Genomic DNA, 23,585 nt, shown 5'->3' with positions numbered 1-23,585 from the left:
GACCAACAAAAAACGCGAACATCCAGTAGGCGCGGGGCGCCCTACTGGTAATGAAGTCACGCGTGCCGACATTGGGCACGCGACACTGAGGACTGCAGCCCCCCAGTGAGACCAGCTCTCGCTGCACGAAACAAGATGACAGGACGAACCTAGTCATCCTGAAGGTTTACTCGAAGAGAGCGAGTGACTCTCTTCGAGCTTTGGTAGATTCCGGCGCGTCGAACAACTTTGTTCGACTACGGAGCCTGCCGAGACTTGACTTCGAGGAGGTAAATATACCTCGAAGTCTTCTGGAAGCACGACTGGCAACAGGTGCCATCGTGAAGACTGAGAAGCGCGTCGTGAACGTGCGCTTCTCGTACAGACAACGAGTGGTTGTCGAACACTTTATCGTCCTGGACCTGGACGATAAGTTCGACGTTGTTATGGGCATGCCGTGGCTTGCACAGCATGATCCGGTAATAGACTGGAAGAAGCGCACGCTCGTGCGCTTCGGTCGCGACAGCGGAACAGAGAGTGATGGCCCTGTTACCGCAGCGCACGCACCAGCAGGTGCGCGCGACTCGCCAGTCGAGACAGCGCTTAATGCTGCTGTCCCGGGGTGCCCAAGGGGTGCGCGAGGATGCGCACAAGTGGAATCCACGTCGGTGATGCTGCCGACGTCAGAAGAAATAGACGTACTGGTTCCGGGGACCAATACCCACGTTCAAGCGTGTAAGGGACAGTCCCTGACCCGAAGTGGTCAGGTCGACAACGACGCGTCGGCTCCGGGAGCCGACGCACCCTCGGTCATGAGGGGCTCCGCCAATGAATGGCGTCGAGGTGACGAAGGCGTGTCAACTCCGGGAGTTGACGCTGCAAACAGTGCGGACGGTTGCAAACGAACCGCACTGACACAATTTGCATGCTGTCGTACAGACGGGCTGCACGGCGAAGCGCCATGCGATCAAGCCGGGCTTGATACCGCGCGCCCGCGGACAGGGTCCGCCGGCGAACAACTGTCCACGGCCGGCCTGGACCAGAAGAACAACTGTGCGGAGCCGGGCTCCGCACAACAAGAAGACGGCGCAAGCGGAGAACGCTGCGAAAGTCTCGGTCCGGGACCGAGACGCATCAAGAGCAGTCTGCTGGGCAGACGGAGGCGGTGACGCCGGATGTCGGGACGTTAAGCGTCTTGACGCGCACCGATACTGGATTCCAGTATCGTGACATGGAACTCGCTAGTCCTCTGACGACGGCGTCGGAGTTGACTTCGCTTCCAGCCATGAGCTGGAAGCGCTTCACGCGCGACTTGCACGATGGACGCATCGAGCAGGTCTGCGTTCTTTCGAACAGCGAAAGAACGGAAAGCGAGAGCGAAGAGCTGAGGCAGCTCTTCATGGGAAGTACCACTGAGAGTGAAGACACTCTCAGTGCGAAGACGAAGCGAGAGCGCTTCGAGGTACAAGGTTGGGACTCGCTGAAGTCGAGTCCCTATTACGAATTGTTGAGGGAGTACAAAGACGTACTCCCGGAAGAGATTCCTGCGGAGCTTCCGCAGGATAAGGGCATTCAGCACGAGATTGATCTCGTGCCGGGCACGAAGTATTGTGTTACGGGGCAGTGGCCACTGTCGCGAGAACAAGTAAAAGCGATCGACGACTTCTTTGAAAATCGTCGCAAAGCAGGACAAGTGCGGGAATCAAAGTCCCCGCACAGTACTCCGACGTTCTGTGTCAAAAAGCCACAGGGCGGATGGCGCATCGTTCATGCGTATAACAAGCTGAACGATGCGACGGTACCGGCGCAGACGCCGATACCGCGAAAAGATGTTATTATCGATTCGATGGCCGGGAGCACCGTTTACAGTGCTCTCGACTTACGAGATGGATTCTATCAAATCCTAATGCGTGAGAGCGATATCCCTCTCACGGCAGTGAGCACGCCAAGCGGCATGCTCTGGGAATGGCTAGTAATGCCACAGGGGCTTAAGAACGCCCCTGCGACTTTCAACATGTGCGTGACGCACTTGTTGCGCTCGGTGCGCGACTTCGCACCGAGCTACTTCGATGATGTATTCATCCACAGCCGGGCTGTGGACGAGAAGACCGACATAGAGATGCACAGGGTGCATCTCCGGAAGCTACTTGAGCTTATGCGAAAGCATAAGCTCTATGCGAACCTGAAGAAGTGTATCTTCGGGGCGAGCGAGATACCCGTCCTCGGGTGTCTCGTAGGGAAGAATGGTGTTCGCCCTGACCCGGAAAAGGTCAGAGTGATTAATGAATGGCCAACGCCTTCAAGTGTCAAGGAACTGAGGCAGTTCCTTGGCTTGGCCACGTACTTGTGCAAGTACGTGGAGGATTACGCGGGCAAGATCCGCCCGCTGTCACAGCTTCTTATGAAGGAAGCTGTGTGGAACTGGACAACCGATTGCCAAAAGGCATTCGATGCAGTCAAGCGGGGGTTGATTGAGGCGCCGATCTTGGCAGTGGCTGACCAAGATCGCCCATTTCACGTCGTGTGTGACGCATCCGATTTTGCGATCGGATGTGCGTTGATGCAGCACGATAACGAGGGCCGTGATCGTGTCGTCTATTACCAGTCGCGTCAGATGAAGCCAGCTGAGCGCAACTATCCGGTGCATGACAAGGAACTCCTGGCCATGAAATACGCACCCGCAAAGTTCCGAGTGTATTTGCTTGGAAGTAGACCATTTGTGGTCTACACCGACCATGCATCACTGCGCACTGCAGTGAAGGCGCCACACATATCACAAAGAATGGCGAGATGGCTCTCATTCTTTGCGGAGTATAACTTCCGGGTCGAATACAAACCCGGAAGATTGAATGTAGTGGCCAACGCGTTATCACGTCGGCCGGACTACGCAGAAGCTGCTGACGTCAATGCCATTGACGTCATGCGATCGAGCAAATCCACATCGTCTCTGTTGGACGATGTGAAGGCCGCGTACGCGCACGACGCGGACACGAAACTCTTCAGAAGCTGCCCAAGCACCTTCGTGCGCGTGCACACCGCTATCGGGTGCACGACGGAATACTGCTTCTTTATGCAGTCGACGACAACGCGGATCGCGTTTTCGTACCGAATGACCATGACCTGCGACTCAGGATCATGTACGAGTATCACGATGCCCCGTCTGCGGGACATCTCGGATGTGAGAAGACATACGTCCTTCTCACGCGCGACTTCTACTGGCACCACCAGTATAAGTGGGTGCGCAAGTACGTCCGTGCTTGCGAGGTGTGCCAACGCGTAAAGCCTGCGTCATTCGAGCAGGCTCCTTTGCAATCACTACCGACTCCGTCGGAGTGTTGGAAGTCCATGTCTTTGGGCTTCATCTTTGGCCTTCCCCCGGACAGCGGAGGGAATACCGGTGTTGTGGTCTTCGTCGACCGCTTCAACAAGATAGTACATATTGCTGCGGTGCCGGCAGAAGTGACCGCGAAGCAGATGGTCCGTCTGTTCGTCGACATGGTGCTCAAACACCATGGCATGCCGAACGACATCGTGTTGGTCAGAGACCCGCGCTTCACAGCGCGCCTGTGGCAAGAAGTGTTTACACTTCTTGGGAGCCAACTTTCCATGTCGACTGCGGATCATCCGCAGACGGATGGCCAAACCGAGCGCGTGAATCGCGTGCTCGTCGACATTTTGAAGGGCTATGCTCACTCGTTCCAATACTGGAGCGAGTGTTTATCGATGGCAGAGTTTGCCATCAATAACTCAGTGCATGCCTCGACCGGGCATACACCGTTTTACGTGAATGCCATGCGGCATCCACGTCTACCGAGTTTACGCGGAGTGGTGGCTCCCACTTTAAGTTGGGGAGGATCTACGACTGGAACACAGCAGCCGCAGAAAACCGCTGACACCTGCACAGTGTCAGCCGCAACAACAAGGAACTAGACAACCAGGTCTGCGCCCCGCGCAGACCTTGGCAGGAAAACCAAGGGTCGGCGCAGGGCGCCTACACCCAGAACAAGGAAAACGAGTCTGTGCAGAACACAGACTCCACAAGGAACAAGGACCACGGGTCTGCGCAGGGCGCAGATACCGCGAAGAACCACGGAGAGGCCGAGCCTCTTGCGGAGAGGAGACCGCGAGACGAGAAGTGACGAGCGAGGCCCGCCAGACGACCGTTGCCCAGAGTGAAAGAACGCGACCTGTACGGAATCTTCTGCGGAAAGGGTGAAAGACACCTCAGATGCCAAGACTGAGTCGGAGCTGTCATTCAGGGCTCTCGGACTACCTCACTTTAGTGACACCCCGCTTGAGTTACCCCGTCTCAGGTCTAGGACGACCCCGTCCTAGGAATCCCTGAGACGTGGTCTAGATGACCCCGTCTCAGAGATCCCGCGTCATAAATCAGGGCATGGGTCATCGAAGTAGGGTTAGGCATGGAACCGTAGCTTAGCAATCTTCAAGTAGTCAGTCGGTAGCATAGGATAGGTGTAAAGCTCAGTCCCGAATCTTCTTTGTGCCGCTCAAGTGGATTTCTCCCTTTCGGTCCAAGGCTTCCGAGTGCTGGCAGCAGAGCCGCCCCGATAACGCGGCCCCCCGTCCTCTCGGTCGTCGGTGTACTCACCCTCAGACCCGTACCCAACAGGAGGGACACGTTAAACGATACCGCTCAAGCACGCCCGATAACGCGCCGCTGAAGGCGAAGACCCGTGCCGGCCCCGATAACGCCGCACAAGACCGCGTCGGCCCCGATAACGCCACGCACCCCAAGGACGCGACGCACCGATAACTGCACGTGTTCAAGGGCAAGAAAGGAGAAAAGACAGATCAAGGACAAGACCGTCCCAGTAAGGAAGACTTCACGCTCCAAGCTCGAGCTACTCGTTACCCTATCCTGAGATACGCTACTCAAGTCCCGGGGAAATATCCGACGCGCCCACCGACAGCGGACGCGACGGGTTTGTGCGAGGACGACTTCGCAGATTTCTGTGAGGGCGCTACTCCACAAGAGCAAGCTGAACGAGTTCAGCTCGGATGCGATTGACTTCATTACCAAAAGACAAGCCGTAATTAGGTGTGTCCAGGATGCAATAGCAGCTTCTGTTGATCAACAGAAGCTGAACGCAGACAATGTGGGCTGAGGCAACACAAATGAATTCAAAGTAAGTTCATTGGTATTGTTAGCTACTCAAAACCTGCCTAAACATACAGTTTCGGATTTCGGAGCGAGTAAGCTTGCGCTTTGAGGACGAGTCCTTCTCGTCCTCCATGTCTTCATCGTCGTCGCCATACTTCGCCTTCTGGCGCTCGAAGTAGTCATCGATGGAGAGTTGACTCTCCATCGCCTTCGCGTACTTCTTTTCTTGGGGCACGCTCATCGTTGAATGAGCGCGGGTTTCTTCTGCAAACGCGGAGACTTGATAAATGGTCAATTCAGAGATTGACATGCGGGGACCCCGCGCATCTAACCTTAAGGGGGGGATGGTGTAACGGGGTTACACGCACAAGTGGCTACAAGCCACTTGTGATTTTTAAAAGATAAAATATCTGTTAAAGGTTTTAGATACTTCCTCACGTCACACCAATGGCTACATTGAAGTGGGCCACCACAATGAGTGGTCCACACATACCCGAAGATCCTTTTGGTAGAAAGCTTCATATTTCTACCAATTAGAGACGTGCATATTGGCGGGGCTCTGACAGCCAGCCGCTGTCAACCCTTTCATAGATGATAAACAGTTTTAGCAGATTTAGGAGGAAGATCAATTTATAAATAATACAGTTCTCATTTTACCCTAAGTAGGCTACTTGGTGTCTTTATTTGATTTATATTATACTTGTGTATTATTAACTCCTACGCTTCCTCAAACACGTAGCGCAACGTGTAAGCTAACGTATGAGCCAAAGTTGGGTCACTACCGTTTCACACAAAACGGTAAGACTGATATTCTCAAACATAACTTTTCCTGTTACGCTCTCATCTACGATAGGGCCCTTCTTCAGTGACGTGATCGCCAGTTTCCCTGCTTCTCTAATTCCTCCTTCCAGATGAAGCAATTGGCTTTGGTGTGGCTAGACTTCTTGCAGTGAAAGCGGGTGCAACCTCTGGTAGGCTAGGAATCAGATCTCGACTTTAAGTGTCCTTTGTTAAAAAGGATGTCTCATGAAATGGTTTGTTCCTTTGGGAGCTTGATCGGCTGCGACTTTTTCCCTTGTCGTGACGAGACTGTCGGCCGTCCACGTCTTCAACGACATGCGTAACTTCGTACTTGACGGCTAGGTCCATGGCTTCACTCAGATTCTCGGGGTTCTCGAGCTTGACGTAACTACGAGTACGAGACTTGAAATCGCTTGCATAGCATCGAGTATGCTCATGCCTTTAACCCGAAAGGTGAGAACAGAATATTCGCCGTTGTAGGTCTCGATGTGTGCAGTCTGCTTGAGTCGGTGAAGCTTCTCACGTAATACAGCATGGTTGTTCGACGCTTCGAAGTGTTTGAGCACATGCTCACGGAAACCCCTTCGTGTGCTTCTCGCTTCTTGTCGAAGACCAGTTCAGGTACCATCCGGAAGCAGGCTTCTCCATAGCCGACCCGGCAATTCCCGGTAGCTTGTGTCGCCGATCTAGACGCGGTTGATGCGGCAGGCATTCTCGATCTGGAACCGACATTCGCGAACGTAATCTCCCCTCTTGCCGGTGAACTTAGGCAGATTGCTTGACACTCGCATGCGCACTGCCGTCAGCCGGTATATCTCAGCACGTAGCTGAGCGATCGTCGGAATGGGCCCCTTGTGGTCAGGTTGCTGAGGTCAACAAGCGCTACCAATTTAACAGGAAAAATAAGGGGGGCGAAGAGTGCCGCCCCCACGGTTCAGACGGATGGAAACTTCGAGAAGCTGTTACGGCCACCCTACGTCTGTCGTGTCTATTTTAACTTGGTTTCACAATACCTACAACAAGGTAGGTCATTCCTACATATACATCCTCTTGGCTAATGTTCCTACCAATCAGATACACGTCCGGCGACAACTCGGGTCACCAAAACAACCCGGGGCTCGCAAATCCTATTAAGATGCATTATTGGGATGAAATTTCGTAGGTATCCTCAATAAATACTGGGCAGAGTGCGCAGTATGCAGGCAACTTGGCTACCGCGGTCTTTTTATCAGTCTCGTGGAGGAAGTTGGTTGATGAGGTTGTCTGCTTGGCTGAGGCGCTTCAGTGCTTTCAGGATCAGCAGACTCATCGAATCGTGGTGTCGTACGTGTGCGCAACGGCTTGATGAACAATAGCGTCGACGGGTTCTTGGTGTGTACTTTCTTTCTGCTTGGTCTTCCTACTGGTTTCTTCTTCGTAGACAGCGGTGCAACTACATCAACCTTTTTCTTCTCTACAAATCCTACAGGATTCTTTTGTCCTGCAGAGGTTGCTGTTTCGTCCGATGGAGACTCGCAGAGCTGAGTAGTACGCTAGGTCTTTCACTGGAACCGAGAAATACTTCAGATATAACGAATTAAACTTCTTGAGAGGCAATTTGAGCTCCGGCTGTCGTTGAAGTCGCATTTCAGGAGGTCTGCCATAGTTCTTCCAAATGAGATATGGTAGTTGCATATCTTACCTGGATAAAAATAATTAATCTAAATTTGTTTCATTTAGTTTTCGGTGACCGGTTCGTAGCCAAACGCTTCAACTAGCACATTGTACACCTCTGTTACCTCAAGGTGGTAATTGTGCAATTCAACATAACAATGAAAATTCGAATTTCATGTTAAATGTTAGATTTCAATTCAAAGCGGAATCTATGTAGTCCAAACGGACTGCGACTGGATGAGGAGACTCCGCGCGTCCACCAGCAATCGCGAGCGCCTGCAGGAGCAAGCATTGCGCGTGCGCCAGCATTTGGGTCTCTGTCACTTTGCAACTTCCCTACTCTAATCCTACAACTAGACGCTAACCGGATTCTTGCCCTGGCTGTGCCTTCCTATGCTTCCCATCCTCCGCCCATCGGCGATCCGCCCGAAGCTGTATGCCGATCGCGAATCTTCCCAAACATGTATGCCGATCGACGATCTTCCCCAAACCTGTATGCCGATCAACAATCTGCCTCGATCCGTATGCCCGATCGATAATCCGTCCCGATCTGCCACCGATCCTGCCCTGTAGCGGTCCCACTTCGCCGATCTCGTCGTTTCTCGCGCTAACGCGTGTGTCCCTCCGGCTCTACGCTTGCCGACTCAGTTCGGTTCCAGATCCGGTAGCCCCTACTTGCTCTGATCGATAGCGACCACACCGGATCAGATGTCTTCGCCCTCCTGACACTCGGGCATCACTTCGCCAGATCACGCGTCCTCTCCCGTCTTCTCCTTTCATCGCACTTCATGGATCTGGATCCGTCCCGGTCCTAGCTGGCGATGGATGGGCATCGCCCCCCCCCCCCCTCGGAGAACTTTTCTTGAATTACACTTTACCGCGCGAGATCCAGCGCGGAAGCATCGAGATGGAGAAAAGGGCTGCATTCGTCGACACTGTCTACGATGCTGCGAAAGGCGCACTCGACCTACCATGAGCCTTTCGCTGGCAAGCCAGCCGTAATCATGCTCGACAATCCCCCGGCTCACAGTCAGACGAAGGAGCTGGTGCGCGAGCACCACGACCTTGTGCTTCCCCGTCTCATGCCGTATTCTCCGATGTGCAACCCGATTGAAGGTGCGTTTCATGCATCTGTTAACATTATATCCTACCATACTAACGATGGTCTCGTACGACTGTATTACAGGTTGCTTCAGCGTTCTGGAAGTAGCGAATAAGCGCTATCTTGCGCTAAGTCACAATAACATACTCAAAGTTCCCCGCAGTCAGATAGTGGGGCTGCGCATACAGTTGTTTGGGCAAGCAGCAGAGAGCTGCATGGATATTTGTCTTGTGAACAAGATGACGCTTCACTGCGCTCAGGCAGTGGCTGCTGCGAGGCGCGGCGAGTCGATGGGATACGGTACTTGACCACTTTGGTGTGTAGAGCATCCACCTTAAGGCAAAATCAAAGTGTTGCGTTTCTATTATAGTACTGTGTACTTTAGAGGTGGCAGAGGTGTATAATTGGGGCGAAGCCCCCTTATAATCATGGACTCTGTTTTATGGATTTGTGTGTGGTATATTACTCTAATTTACATTCTGATTTACGTTTTTACGAAGGGACTTATCAGTTTTGAGAATGGGTTAGGTGTTCAATTAGAATCTTGTCAACTAGAGGCCGTTTTTTGCAAAAAATGCTCTGTTTACGAACATTGAGAGTGGGACACTTTGCTGAAAATGCTGTACAGTTTAGCACAATTGAAGGTCTGTTAAGACCGCTTAGTAGGACCTGGTTTAGCTGGAAAAAACAGCAATCCTTAATATATCTCGTATAAACGGCGCTGCGTAAGAAGTAGGTGTAAAAAGTCTGCAGCTGCTGCCGCCGCACTACGACCACTGTGCAACCTGCTCCAGGGAGGAGAGGTTGCGGCGGAGTTCTGCTTGTGCGTGTAGTTTTAGTAAACGTGGTCTCGCGTTCATTACGCTAGTTAAGAGTCAACTTATTGAGCCTCCTGGCTAGTGTAGCGTTCGCATACGTCAGATCTCTCTCTTCTGAAGGTGTGTAGGCGAGGAGGGACTGGATAAGTCGTCTCCAATTCCTTCGGGTCTTGTGCGTGACAGCGTAATAGATAAAGATCGGCAGCTCGTCGAAGGTGGTAGTTTACGGGAAGGGTTCGGAGGTCGGCATCGAGGACCACAGGGAGCGCGGTCCGTTGACGGCCGCGGAACATACGGCTTTAACTTGGCGCGAAGTATGCCTGTGCGTGTAGGCCTGCCATTTCCACCGCAACAGCACCCTGCATCAGCAAATGATTAGACCCATTAGAGAATGGTATATGGCTTGAGCGACAAGAGTAACTCGATAGCAGCCGCGGTAGATCCCGAGTGCTCTTGCGTCACGCGACACCGTATCACGCTACAGCCACATATTACAAAACACACACCGCTCAGCTGTTCGCTGCCCCCTCGTTTGACAGACCGTTGCTTGCCTCCGCCTGTGGGTGTCGTCATCATTTTCGCCATGGCGGCGATGATGGTCCAGGAAACGCGAGGGGGCGTCGCCAAAAATATGTGTCCACATATTTTGAGGTGTCGCCCCATCAAGCAACACGTATTCGTGATGCTCCACTAGAATACGTATTAAGTAGTGCGCTGGTTTTGCAAACGTGTTTGTTTATCACGACTCCCCCACCCACCCACCCACTTCAATTTTAACTTAAAAGTTACTTAGCGCGAGCATATTGCTCAGATCATCTCACGTCATATTACATCTATCTATTTGTGTTTAGTTAATTGGTCTGGGCAATGAAACAAGCATTCGTGTATCAGCCAACTATTCCAAGAGTGTGTGGTCTTTTGTGCTGTTGAATGCAAAAGCGATAGTGTGTATTAGAAAGTTGCCTCTCCTACAGCTCCTACTTGGTCGTTGCCCCTGCGACCGCTGGCATGGCGACCCTTACCAGTGGGCGCAATGCGTCCGTTGTGAAACTACTGTGTGTTCAAGTCTGAAACTACTATGCTGTGCTCCACACTGCCCTCCAAGACTTGATCACACTCCAATGTTGTCTTGAAGGCTCTTCAAGAATTTCTTGAAACCATTGTCTGCGCAATTGTCAGCGTATTGTGCCACCTTGTCAGGGACTGCAGCGTAGATGCCATTGAATGCCTCCCACGAGTTTTCACTGTCTTCAAGGCCTTGCCAGCTTACTAGAAGCTGCCATTCTTTTGCTTTGCGATGGTACTTCGCATCGAGCACTGCACGAACACCGAGGTTGATCCCTTGCAACGCGACATGGTGCTTTAATTCTTCCGTGACCTCGAGCATTCTGTCGGCATAATGCTTTAGTCGGATCGCATGCACATCAAATTTGTCACCCGTCAGTAGGTGCTCGATCATGAAGCTAGTCGGAAGCTCTTGGACAATCCCGAAAGGCCCTACCCATCGAACCATCAGCTTTCCCCCGGACATTCGTGGATCTGCCCTCGACCAGAGAACGAAGTCGCCCACTGAAAATGTGCACTCACGCCCCTTCTTCGCGGCCTGCTGCTGTAGTCGACGACGTTCCTTCGTCTCGACAATTTCTGCATGAAGCTCGTTCAAACTCGAGCGTAGTGCATCTAGTTGGGCCTCGTGTTGCTGTAACTCGCCCTGCACCACCTCATACGTCCCTGCTCGTGCTCGCGGCTTCAGAACCACATTAACAATGGGTTCACGATCCAAACCAGTGAAAACCTCCATCGGGGACTTCCCATTAACGATCGGACAGGGGCCTGGTTTAAATTGGATTGTATCACGGGCAGCAAATATTCCCAGTTTCGCGAGTCCAGTTGGAATTCCAGCAGAAGTACTCGGACCACTTGAAGTACATCGCGATTCAAGCGCTCTATCGTGCCGTTTAGCCAGGGTGTGTATACAGGTACAAAACGTTGTTGGGCTCCGAGCCTGCTCTTCAGATCTTCCATGAGAGTGTTCCGAAAGTGAGATCCGTTGTCCGACATCCAGGTTTCTGGCAGTCCGAAGCGCTTATACCAGTCGAGCACTGTCGAGGCCGCAACCAATCCGTGGTCACTCTCACATGCAACCAGCTCACAGTAGTGAGACAAGTCGTCTTTAAGGACGAGTAGATACTGTGACTCGCCGTAGCTCTCCCCCATCTGCAAGAAGTCCATGTGCAGTAATTCATTCCGGCGTGTAGCTGTATGAGTGCTGTTCCAGGGACGCTGAATTAGCTTCCCTCCTTTAACGTGCTTACACAAGAAGCAGTCGCTCACGAATTGTTCCACACGCACCCGCAAATCTTCTACCACAAATTCGTCGCGTAGCAACTGAAGCATGGCATCTGCTCCGCGGTGGGCTCGCGTACCACAATGAGCGATAATCATCACACGCAAAATGAGATCTTCTCTGCTAGGTGGCAGCCATATCTTGCCGTCCGCCACCCAAACACCTTGTTCATCCTTCTCAAACCCTGATCCTGGGTTTTCTGCTGATGCTTGAGCTTCTTGGATTGATTCCAAAGTTGGCCATTCAAACTGATCATCTTGCAAGGGTCGGAGCCTCGACAAAGACCCTTGACCTACTGCTCTCGCTGCTTTGACGCGAACCGTCATCGTCGCTGGTGCTGATCCATGTGGTGTCCATCTCGACACTATATCCGCCCAGAGGTTGTGTTCTCCATCAATATGCTCGATCGTGTATCTCAGACACGATATACGTAGTGCCCACCGGAGTAATTTGCCTCGAGTGTGTTTTTTGACATCCTCCGACGGCGAGAAAATTTGAATCAGGTTAGAGTGATCGCAAAATGCTTTGAATCCTCCTTCTCTCTCTAAAATGTAGTCGAGTGAGATGCACGCGTGCACAATTGGGTACGCTTCTTTCTCAACCACAGACCAGTGAATCTGCGCTCCCCGGAAGACACCGCCCTGGCAAATTAAGAGTTCGTGCGCCTGCTCTTCTACTGGGATGTCGTTTCTCCAGTCGCGCACTTGTGTCAGGATAATTGACCATCCATAGTCGCTGGCGTCGGTCAGGAGACAAATTGTTGTCTTGTCTTCTGGAAAGTAGAGCTTAGCTGAGGCTGCGATTGCCTGGAGAGCAAACGAGTATGCCCCCCGCTCATCCTCAGACCACGTCAAAGCTACTGCTCTGACCGAATATTTTTTCCTGCTCCGGTTCACCAAAGCTCCGTTCAACTTGGACTGTATTGGCTCGAAAACCCTCGCGAAGTCCGCGATACTGTCTCGGATCCAGTTACACGCGCACAGAAATCGTTGGAGATCGGCTGCTGTCTGAGGTAGTGGCAGCGAAACTAAAGCCGATAGCCTTTCTGGGTCCTGTCTAATACCTTGGCCGTCAATAATTCGCCCACACCACGACACCTCAAACGCCATAAGGACGCTCTTCTTGGCATTAAGTTTCAGGCGGTGCTTTGCAGTGAGCTCGTAAAACAACCTGAGGTTTGCCAAAAATTCCTCTTCCGTCCGGCCATACACAATGATGTCATCGATCCAGATGAGCGCTCCCTTGTACAGTAGCGGCTTGTAGACCGTCTGCATTTGATTCTGGAAATGTAGCGCCGAATCTGTCGCTCCTTGAGACACGCGCAATGGTGTGTAGACGCCATCGTGTGTCATGAAGCTGAACATCTCTTGGCATTCCTCTGCGAGCATGATCTGCCAGAACCCCTTGAACATGTCAAACTTGGCGATGAACTTGACGCCAGATACATGCTTCAGGATAATTGAGAAGTGCGGCATAGTACCCGCAATTGGCACTGTCTTATTGTTGATCTTGATGTAATTGTTGGTCCCCCGGAACTCGTTGTTACTGCCCGGCTTCAGCACTGGTACTGCATTTGACGCCCATTTGCTGAGATTATTTTTCTTGACGAACCCAAACTTGAGCAGTTGTGCGGCATGCTCTTCCAGAAATTTAAGTTGCGCTGGCGGATATCGTCGTGGCTTGCAGCGAACCGGTTCTTCTCCCTTCTTTAGTGTGACCACCAGGGGCTCCACCAAAGCTGGCTCGTCATGTCCGATCCGTGTACGATAGAGTCTCGTGAACTCCTTACTCAACTTGATCACCTCAGCTCGGAAATCCTTGTACTGGTCATCACTCAGCGCCTCGTTGACCTCCTTACACATGCGATCTAGCTCCCGTTCAATATCTGCATCCACCACTTCACCCACTTCTGGCTCATCAGGGAAATCATCGTGATTGAGCTCAATACCGGTGTTTGCCAGCTGCTCAAAAGCGCGCTTGACATCAATTCCCAGGCGCTTCATCACCTTCTTGCTCAGGAGAAATTGCGTTTCTCCTTCGACTACTAGATAATCTAGCTTGTAGAGATTGACCGGTCCTGCAGAGGTTCGGATTTGCACATCTATTTGTGCTGCTTCATGACACAGGGTGATTTTGCCGCCGACTCCTTCGACAGGCTCAGGTTGTATCAGGCGTGTCGTCTCGAGCATACCCCCCTGCTGCACGTACTTGGTTGACCGCTGTAGCTGGAGGTATGCACTTGTCTGCACCCGTGTCAGGACACATCGAAATCTCCACAGCTCCATTAATCACGACCGAGTATTCCTCATCACCCGCTCCCTTCGTCGGGGTCGCTCCCTTTTCTGCAAACTCACCGATGTCATCGTGTTTGCCGACAGCAGCCCTCTTCACCTTCCAGCTTTTGGACTGCTGGGTTGCACGAGCTGCCTCCTTCTCTTCTGATGTGGCTACTGGGCAATCTCGTAGCCAGTGATCTTGCTTGCAGTGTAGACAACCCGTACGTGGTGGCGGTCGTCCCGATCCCCATTTTCGGGGCTGGTTTTGACCCTGGCCGCTGTTACCTGGCCCTGCTGTCGCCTTCCCACCTTCATTTGAGCTGCGTTGCCCGGAGTCAGACCGGGTGTTCTCCTGCGTTGACGGCCCCTTGCCTCCTTTGCCGTTGCTCGTCCTAGGAGCTGCTTTAGCCGAGTCGGCCTGCCTAAACCGATTGTAAAATAACTGCTGCAGCTCGGCACGTTCCAGGATCAACTTGTACAATGCCTGGTCGTTGGTCCGGATGTGACGAAATTTCACTAGCTCCAGCATGCCTTTGATTTCATCCCGTAGCATAGGTGGCGATAGATTATCGACCAAGATCTTGGTCCGCTGCTTCATCCGTGCCACGTAGTCGTCATCAGAGGGTGAACCTCGGCTCAGATGCTCATGAAATCCGTTATCCGCTATAATCTTCTCGAACTGCCTGAAGTACTTGGCCACTCGATCGGGTATGTCTTTAACCATCAAGTCCATCTTCAGATTCTGAGTGAACAGCGCGGTTGGGTTAGCGAGATAGTCGCGATTAGTCGTCTCGCACCTCTCCTTGACCTTGACCATGATATCCTCATCCGTGATCTGAGACTTGTCCTTGCCGATCTCGTACGTGGCTAAAAACGTCATCATATCGGGGTCGACCGCGCTGCGCACACTTCTTACGACGGCCTTGTAGTCTTCACCCGTCCACTCACAGCGCTCGTGAATGTTCTCCTCATACTGCTCTCGAGCCGTTCGCCACTTCACGAGCGAAGCTTGATCCCAGTCGACCAACTTGGGCGGCCCGATGTATTCGTAGACCGGCTGTGGAACCGTCATCTCCGCGTCGCCATCGCTGTCCAGCCTGAAGCGCGACATCCTTGGTCTACTTGACTACCGATTGCGAACTGCTCGCAACCAAAGTATACTTTGTGGTCTTTTGTGCTGTTGAATGCAAAAGTGTGTATTAGAAAGTTGCCTCTCCTACAGCTCCTACTTGGTCGTTGCCCCTGCGACCGCTGGCATGGCGACCCTTACCAGTGGGCACCATGCGTCCGTTGTGAAACTACTGTGTGTTCAAGTCTGAAACTACTGTGCTGTGCTCCACAGAGTGAACTTCGCATGAGAAGAATACCGTTCTACCCACATGTTATCATGAAATATACACTAACGAACAGTTTGCAAATGTTAGCGACTATCAAGAACACCAACAAAACGCCCGACCGGCACAGCAACTGTCGCTAAACTATCGTTTTCTTTTTTTTTTTTTTTTTTTTTTTTGGGGGGGGCAGGCCAATGGCTACAACTTGTCGCGTTGGCAAGAGTGTCACGGAATCAGGACTATCGTAGTTAAATAATTCTGCCTAATTCAATGACCCGGCTTCGGTTGGTTTCGGTGCTACCACAAAAGCGCACCACTAACTAGATCCATGTATTAATAATGCTGGCTGCATATATGCATATCTTCTGGATTGACGTCGAGAATCGAAACGCGCATATCCTGGGCAAAGCGTCTGGAGTCGAGAGCCTAAGTATGGTCCGGTCTGTTCACATCCCGCATCTAGTAAAACCACGAAAGCACTTCTCCCGTGGCACCGGCCCAGTCGAACGGTGGCTGAGGCGCTGGTGTCGTGTCCTGGGTGAAATCTGGGATCTGCTCGTTGAAAATATCCAGGCCGGTGGGGAACCCCTCGCTAGTATTTGTTTGCTGCTGCTGTCCGCTGCTAGCCGCATTGTTGGCCACAGTGGCAGCGCCGTAGTGTCGCTCGAAGAATGCTGCAGACTGCGGCTGTGTGAACTTGGGCAACATGTAGTGGCCGTACGCCTGCGGCGGACCCAGCCTTGCGTACACGCGTAGGTGGTCGCCGAGGAATGGCTCATACGGGGCCCAGAGCTCGTAGCTGCCCACGGAGAGCAGCCACAGGTCGTCATGGGAGTAGCGATAGAACAAACCGGCAAATCGAAGCTGGAACGGCTCCGACATGCGGAAGTTGGCGTGCTCGTGCTGGCAGCGCCCACTTTGCCAACACAGTGCGCAAACGTCGTAATCCGATAAACACTGAACGCAACTGAGAATTTGGTCCTGGCCGACGAACTTGAGCGCGCCGCACTCGTCGCACTGGCGGGTCATCTTCTGGCCTGTGACGAGGTACAGCAGCTCCTTCTTGGAGATCATTCCGTCGGGGCTCCCTCCGAAGCTCAGCAGGAAGTCGATGTAGCTGTCGGCGCAGCCCTGGGCTCTCTGGAAGGCGCGGAACTCGCTCTGTGTGATGCGGCCGTCTCGGTCCGTGTCCATCTGCGCGAACAGCGTGGCGATGTGCGTGCGCAGGAACACGCCCACTCCGTTGGGCAGCTGGTCCCTGTCTTCGGGCGGCGGCGCCAGCATCTCCAGCATCTCCTGGGCCGGCACGAAGCGGTGCGTCGCCGGGTGCACCTCGCCGCTCACGCCGCGCGGGTAGCAGCGCGCGCAGAGGATGTAGCCCCCCGCCCTGCACTCGAGGCACATGAAGCCGCGCTCGTGCTCGCCGATGGGCGCGAAGCACGAGTCGCAGAAGCCGTTGCCGAAGTTGAGGTAGCGCACCAGCGCCAGGAACGCGCGCGCGTCCACGACGCCGCGTCCCGCCTGGTCGTAGCGCGCGAACACGCCCTCCACGACCTTGGGCGGGAAGTGCGACAGCAGCTTGCCGATATCCTCGCGCTGGATGCCGCCGCCGCGCGCGAACTCGCGGTACAGGTTGGCGGCGATGTCCACGAGTAGCCGCTCCTCGTACACGCGCACGAAGTGCTGCAGGAGCTGCTCGAGCGTCTGCGCACCGGCGGAGGCGGCGGCGGGCAGCAGCTGCACGGGCGCCTGGAGCTGCACGGGCGCGGACTGCAGCGGCACGGGGGCGGCCGCTCCGGACGGGACGCTCATGGATGGCGCTGCTATTGCTTAGGTGGACAATAAGGCGGTGGCGAGGGAGGAGGCCCCGCAAGACGACGACGCTGGTCGGAGCCGCTGGATGGATGAACGTCGCTGATGCAGATCGGGCAAGTGCACATGTTGGGCGGGTCAGAGCGGCGAGATGGTACTGTCATTGCGACGCGTTAGGCTGGATGGTTATATGTAAAGAAGAATGAGCGAGCTCGCTGCGCTCCGAATTGAAGTGTGCACAGCGCCAAAGACACGTCGAAGCTGTTAGAATTCGACTTCGAGGCGTCTGTGCCTGCCGATTGGTTAATACTTCACCATAAATAGGGCAGATACGCCACAAACAGTTTGCATATGGGTCGGGTTGGTCTTGTTTGCGGAACGATATATTGCGAACCCGACCCGTGAGCTTCCAGGATATGGCGCCCCGATTCGGTGTTTCGGTGCTCGAATGAACGTGTTCCAGCCTACCTTCTGCGGACTTCGGTGGTGTTCTCCGTCAAGTCCGGTGTTTCCAAGCCTGTTTGCATTGGGCTGCCACGAAACATAATGCAGAAGAAGGGAGCTCTGTGGTGTTATTCTGATTCAATTATCCACCCGAGTTAAGTGTTTCTGACGCCCCACTAAACAAATGAACGATGTCAAAGCCGTGACCTCGGGGTCGTACGACTTTGGACGCTTTTGCACTCGTTTTGTTGCAGATGGAGGTTGCCTTAAAAATGTGGTTCCGTTTTCGGATCGGTGCTACTATTGCACTACTATAGTGGTATGGCGGGCACGCCATGGAGTTCTGCGCTGCCAGTACTGTATCCATGCGACTGTATTATATACCGTCTGTGCAATAGGTCGCCAAGCAATGAGAGTCCCATTGCTTCGAGTTTTTGGAAAGCCAGCCTGCCACATCAACTGAAATGAAAGATTTCATGAAATCTTGCACTTAAGTCATCAGAAAGGTATCGAAACTGTGGCCTGCAATGGGTACGACAATCGCGCATTCCAAGAACTCGTACAACATCTCCCGGATCCTTATGAACGACTTACCTGCGCGCGCTATTACATGTACACTGTATCCTTTTGCTGCAGCGGCGTTCTGGTCGCACCGTTCATACAGCTCTTCGATGAGCATAGGTTTAACACTTTTTTTACGCAGCTGAGAGAGGGGTCCCGACGAGTTTCGTCATCTGCACACGACAGGCTGTCGAACAGGCGTGTATTGTATCGATCAGATTCTCTGGTGGTGAATGCAACATTCTGGACGTGCAAACACAGCACAGCACGGTGTACACCCTTATACCAGGTGCAACAACGGAAGGAGAAGAAGCGATGGCATCATTCGCATCCAAAGGTGGCGATCGCCAGTCATTCCAATTCCCTGCACCAGACTCTGGATTCACGCGAATGTCTGGTGGCTGCATCTGGCGCGCAGAGGACGACCTCGGTTCGTACGCGTGCAGAAATCTACCAGGGTAATCGCTCGAAGTGTCCAAGCTGACATTACAGCGCAGCAATCGACCCGAGTTCCTCCCGTTTCTGTACTTTACGACTTTCCCCACCGCAACTTTGCGGCCGGCTGCCTCGACATGCGCCTCCCAGCCTCGGAGCTTTGACCCAGAAGCCGAAGGATGTAGAATGCTAGTGCCGCGCTGTGAACGCCGCGTTGCATGCTGTCGGCAGGCTGCCTGCCAGGCTATCGTCTGGCTGCTATGTGACCCTTGCCCGTGTGGCACGTGGCAGCGAGAGACCCACATGATCCCATCTTGAAGTCGGCCGACGTCGGTCAAGTATGCACTGGTCAGCTCCACACGACATGTACTAGTGGTGCTAGCGGTTGCCAGTAACACTGGCAGCAAGCAGGCGTTGGTGCGTGGTTCGCAAAGGCGGAGAACGTCGGGAACTAGGCGGCATGGGCATTCACGACGGCGCCGTAGAAAGATTATCGGCGACGGCGCCACCGTCCGTCCAAGTCTTGTCCCACGACGGCAAAACAAAACCGCAAACAAAACCGCGAGCCATACAAACCCGCTATCACCACTGGACCGCACTCGCACTCGCGACGAAAAGCCCGTCTCCCGTCGGATCGGAGCCAGCCGGCCCGGCCCGCCAGCCAGTCGGCCAGTACTCAATCAGAAGACACAAGGCGGACTTGGACCCATGACCAGCGCGCTGCCGGCGTGTGCGGGCGCCTTCACGCGCGCGCACTGCCCGCACCCTCGGCTCTTCGAGGAGGAATACAAGCGGTGAGTGCGCTATCCGAAGCATTGTCTTCCGCTCGGTGACGCAGCGAAATACAATCGAGGACCTCGTTGATCCCGCACGCCTGCCGAACGCGCGCACACGCTGTTCGGAGCCAATAATGGCGCTCTCCAGGTTGTTGCCGCCTTCAACTTCATCTCTGGTGTCTGACTGTTGTGTGTTGCGCCCCGGGCTGCTGTGTATTCTGCTGTGCTGGCTGATCATGGGCTCGGGCGTCGCTGGTCTCGTGCGTCCAGGAGTAATCGGAACCGAGGCACCAAGGTCGGTGCTGTGCATCCAGGGCGCTGGGCCTCGTCGTGCCTGTAGTTACAGCTCTCCTTCGGTTGCGTTGTTGCTGTTCTCTCATCCGTTCCCCCTTCTTGTTGCTCTATTGAACTGCTTATCCTACCTTAACTTAAACAACCGCCAGATCTTGCGGTGCGTCGCTGCAGCCCAAAGCAGCCTCGGTTCATTGCCAATGAAGCCCACCTAACATCCATCTCTACTGGTGCAGGTGCTTTCCCCACTGTTGTCCGCATCATGTGGACAGGAGCTACTGCGGGTCGCCGCTCGAAGTCGTGTTGCGTTTCGGAGACGAGTCGGATGTCGCCCAAGCTGTCGACCAGGACAACCGAGGTCTCGGAGCACCATTTGACGTCACCAACATCTTCGTGTTCGCGCGCTTCGAGACCGTGGATGGGAAGCCTCTGAGCGGAGCGCACTCGCTGCGCTACATGCGCAGTGTTTCCCAGAGCGAGATGAACCCCGAGGCCTCGTGGATCGAGGGTGTGCGGCAGACGGCGACAGATAGACAGCAGTACTCGCAGCAACTGCACGGCCGCCAACCGGCTTCGCGGCTGTCGAGTGCTAGGGAATCAACTCGCCCCGACTCAGCTACGTTCGTGCTAAACGGTCAGGCATTCGCCAAATGGTACTATCACTGGGAGAGCGGCGCCAACAAGGTGCAGCGCGCTACCAAGCACGCGCTCAAAGCTTACGTATTCTATCAAACACAAGAAGCAGCAGTTCAAGTGACAGGTTTGCAGCATCGCCAACAGCATCAAGCTTCCGCCAGCGCCCAACAGGGTTCAACAGGAGAAGGAACGCTCGAGTTGCTCTGCGTCGTGACGTCTCCACCATTCACGGTGGTCTCGTATCGTCGCGCACCGCTGGAGGCTTCCGCCGGTAGCCCCGGTACTCTAGGTCTGGGAGGCATCGATGCGTCCGTAGCGCTAATGCCGCATTACGCGACGGATACGGTCCACCCCGTGGATGCTAGGCTGCGCCGCCTTGTGCAGCACCAGATATCTCGAGCGTTCCGAGAGTACAACCAGCAGCAGCAGCGTCAGGGTGAGCCGCGTGGCGCTTCGGACGACTTGTTCGCGTCAGTAGGGACATCGCGCTTACAGGACGAGCAGAAAGAGGAGGAGGAGGAAGACCGATCTGGCAGCGAGGAGCGAGGCTCGTTCGATCGGTACCGGCAGCTTCAGGAGCGCGAAGGGCTGCGATTCCGCCTGCTAACGCCGGAAGATGCTGCGCTCTCCGGGTCACCATTGCATAGCCAAATCCAACCCCGTGAGCCGCGACTCGTTTTTGACAGCACGAGGCGCAGAGATGACAACCAACACTGGCGTGACGTGAGTAGGGACGGTGACGATGATAACGCCATGGACGACGATTATGACGACGACGGCATCCGTAGCGACGCAGTTCCACAGCTACTCACACCTCGAAGTTGGGCGGTGCATGGCGCGTTGGCCTACGAAGGCAAAGCTGCGGGGCCGATAGGAATGCCTCCGTCAACGACAGATCCAGTGCGGCACGCCGAAAACGCCGCGAGAGTAACCATTCAACGTTTCAAGCAGCAGCAGCGCCAATTGGACAACCACCACCGCGAGCTGCAGCAGCTGACCGACCTGGCTATTATCCATTTTTTCGTATCCCGTGTCACAGCCAGCACTGCGAGGAGTTTGGCGAACCTAGAGGTGGTCTTTACGATAGCGATCTCGCAGCATTGGCGATATGCCAGTGGCGGGGCCACGCACCTCGCTAGATTGATACTTTCTCTTTCAAATGCCGAGACCGAAGATCGGCTCCGCACCGCGTCAGCGTCTCGGGGCGACACAGGGGGATCTTTGGCTGCCACCAAGCGCGAGGAACTGATGCTGGTATTGGGCGAGGTGTGTGTTTGGGCCTTCTCGCCGGAGAACCTCGGGTTGATGCAAAACTTACTGTCGGCATGCCACCCGCTGTTGCTTGAGAATCTGCGGCTCAGTACTTCAGGTGCAGTGGAAGACGATGGAAAGGAGCTCCGTACAGCGTTTTTGAAATGTGTCGGGCGCTGCTGGGACGTGCTGGATGCCTTTCTGCAGACCCCGCGAGCGACGCAAACGACGATCCGCAGCGCGCGCGACCTAAGCGACGCCGTCTTGGGCGTTGTGTACAGTGATCCAGAACTGGATGAGTTGCGGGCCGGGTTGAGAGCCATGCTCCAACGGCCAACGATAGTGCTTGAAGATAGCAAGGAGAACGGCATCGCAAGTTCGGACGGTCGAGGGGCAGCTATTCCGCGATTCAACCTCGCTGGCTGGCAGGGCTTCGTGGCTCAAGTGAGAGAAGGCTATCTGGTGCGTTGGTCGATATGATATGTGACTTGCAGCGGTGGACAGTAATGCTAACGGAGGTATGTTTGCGGTACCGCGATGTGCAGAGAGATCAATACTCGGGGCGGGGTCTCCCATGGAGCCCTGTGCAGGGCGCGAACGCGCAACCAAGTCGATGGGAGGCTGACTGGCTGCTGCAACCCGGCAGTTTGTCGGTCACTTCCCATGCGGACAACCCGAGACGCACTGCTCTCACGCAGGTGGGAGCCGTGTCGCCGAGGCGATCGGCCGTGCCATCGATCTGGACATCGTGTTTGGCGTTATCGCAACTACTGCACTTAAAACTAGCGGTTGTGGGTGATCCGCTGCACACTCTTTACGTGCGTAGCAATGACCAAACTACTTTTATGACGGTGGTTAACACTGTACTAACGCGACGTCGTGCGTAGGTCCAAGCGGAGCCGTCGGTGCTTTCTCCTGACAATGCGTGGCTTCGACTCATTTGTGATGGTCGTGTGCGCGTAGCTCCAGTGGCCCCCAACGGCTTGACGAGCTTGATGGGCGGTGCCTCAAACGGCTTCGGTGGCGACTACGTAGCATATCGGCTAGAGCATCGCGCTTCGGCGGACACTGGTAGCGGGAGGGCCGACGACGGTAGTAGACTAACGATTCAGGCGCCAGGCAACGCGAGTGACCACAACTCGATGTGCGTGGAGTTTTACTGGTACCCACTTCAGAAGGAACACGCTCAAGTGGAGGATGGTCTCTTGGCGTTCCGGAGCGTGACGACGTTGAAGATAGCGACCAGTGGCGCATTCATGGAGGGGCGAATGGAGTTGGAGCGCGGCTTCGTAGCGCGTGAGGCCATCGCAGCGGCGGACGCTTCCAGGCTGGAGCTTTGGACCCCCACGGAGCGCGTGCAGGCCGTGGCTCAATGGTCACCGTGGCTGTCTGTCGAGGGCGTCTACGCGCGGAAATGAGCGGCGGTTGTCCCTGTGTATCGTCCTCGTGGCAATATGAGTGTCAACTACGTTCATTCGTGTATGCACTCGTGCTGTACAAGCGTATCAAATATTATACAATTTGTTTCGTACAGTATCGGATAACTTACGTACCACTAGAGCTATCCCCATTCTAAATTTGGCGGGCAAACTATGTGGCAATTATAGATTTGGCTATGGCGAGTGAAAGCCTACGCGGTACTCCTATTTTCCTGCCACACATATCGCGAGGTAATGAATTGTGATACTGGTGCGAGATGAGTGGAAACTTTCCTGGACGAAGTTGTTGAAGGCGAAGCTGCTTTCATGGCCGCCATTGAATGAACACCTCGTGGTATGGAGGTACCTTCACATCCTGGGGCTCACAACCTGATTGGGCGCCGAACAAGTGCCCCCGTCATTGCTAACTTCGATCCAGGCCCCATAGAGGGCTTTTTCTTCCGATATCCGATAGTTTGTACCTTGATAGTGAGCCGAAGTCGCTCACTCTACCCATTGCTATTTTCAC

The 23,585-nt window shown here is 54.1% G+C and overlaps 4 protein-coding genes across 4 annotated transcripts; 1 reads left to right on the top strand and 3 right to left on the bottom strand.

Moving 5' to 3' along the window:
* Window positions 1–10,586: 10,586 nt before the first annotated feature.
* On the bottom strand, window positions 10,587–13,825 carry IUM83_09261 (Gag/polymerase/env Polyprotein; the record flags this gene model as incomplete). The annotated part of the gene is made up of 3 exons (XM_067933688.1): window positions 10,587–10,972; window positions 11,063–11,206; window positions 12,886–13,825. 3 exons carry the CDS (start codon window positions 13,823–13,825, stop codon window positions 10,587–10,589), a joined length of 1,470 nt encoding a protein of 489 aa, XP_067799833.1.
* A 1,008-nt stretch (window positions 13,826–14,833) lies between these two features.
* Window positions 14,834–15,209, bottom strand: IUM83_09260 (uncharacterized protein; the record flags this gene model as incomplete). Its single annotated transcript, XM_067933687.1, has 2 exons — window positions 14,834–14,840; window positions 14,896–15,209. The coding sequence occupies 2 exons, from the start codon at window positions 15,207–15,209 to the stop codon at window positions 14,834–14,836; spliced, it is 321 nt and encodes a 106-aa protein (XP_067800024.1).
* Window positions 15,210–15,891: 682 nt separating this feature from the next.
* On the bottom strand, window positions 15,892–17,244 carry IUM83_09259 (Ca2+ sensor (EF-Hand superfamily); the record flags this gene model as incomplete). The annotated part of the gene is made up of 2 exons (XM_067933686.1): window positions 15,892–17,124; window positions 17,194–17,244. 2 exons carry the CDS (start codon window positions 17,242–17,244, stop codon window positions 15,892–15,894), a joined length of 1,284 nt encoding a protein of 427 aa, XP_067799927.1.
* Window positions 17,245–19,392: 2,148 nt separating this feature from the next.
* Window positions 19,393–23,056, top strand: IUM83_09258 (uncharacterized protein; the record flags this gene model as incomplete). The annotated part of the gene is made up of 7 exons (XM_067933685.1): window positions 19,393–19,478; window positions 19,731–19,755; window positions 19,904–19,911; window positions 19,988–21,653; window positions 21,735–22,100; window positions 22,184–22,456; window positions 22,526–23,056. The coding sequence occupies 7 exons, from the start codon at window positions 19,393–19,395 to the stop codon at window positions 23,054–23,056; spliced, it is 2,955 nt and encodes a 984-aa protein (XP_067799926.1).
* Window positions 23,057–23,585: the final 529 nt, after the last annotated feature.

The sequence above is a fragment of the Phytophthora cinnamomi genome (genome assembly GCF_018691715.1).
Source record: "Phytophthora cinnamomi strain GKB4 chromosome Unknown Contig3, whole genome shotgun sequence".
Classification (NCBI taxonomy): Eukaryota; Oomycota; class Peronosporomycetes; order Peronosporales; family Peronosporaceae; genus Phytophthora; species Phytophthora cinnamomi.
This window is presented reverse-complemented; position numbering and strand designations above follow the sequence as displayed.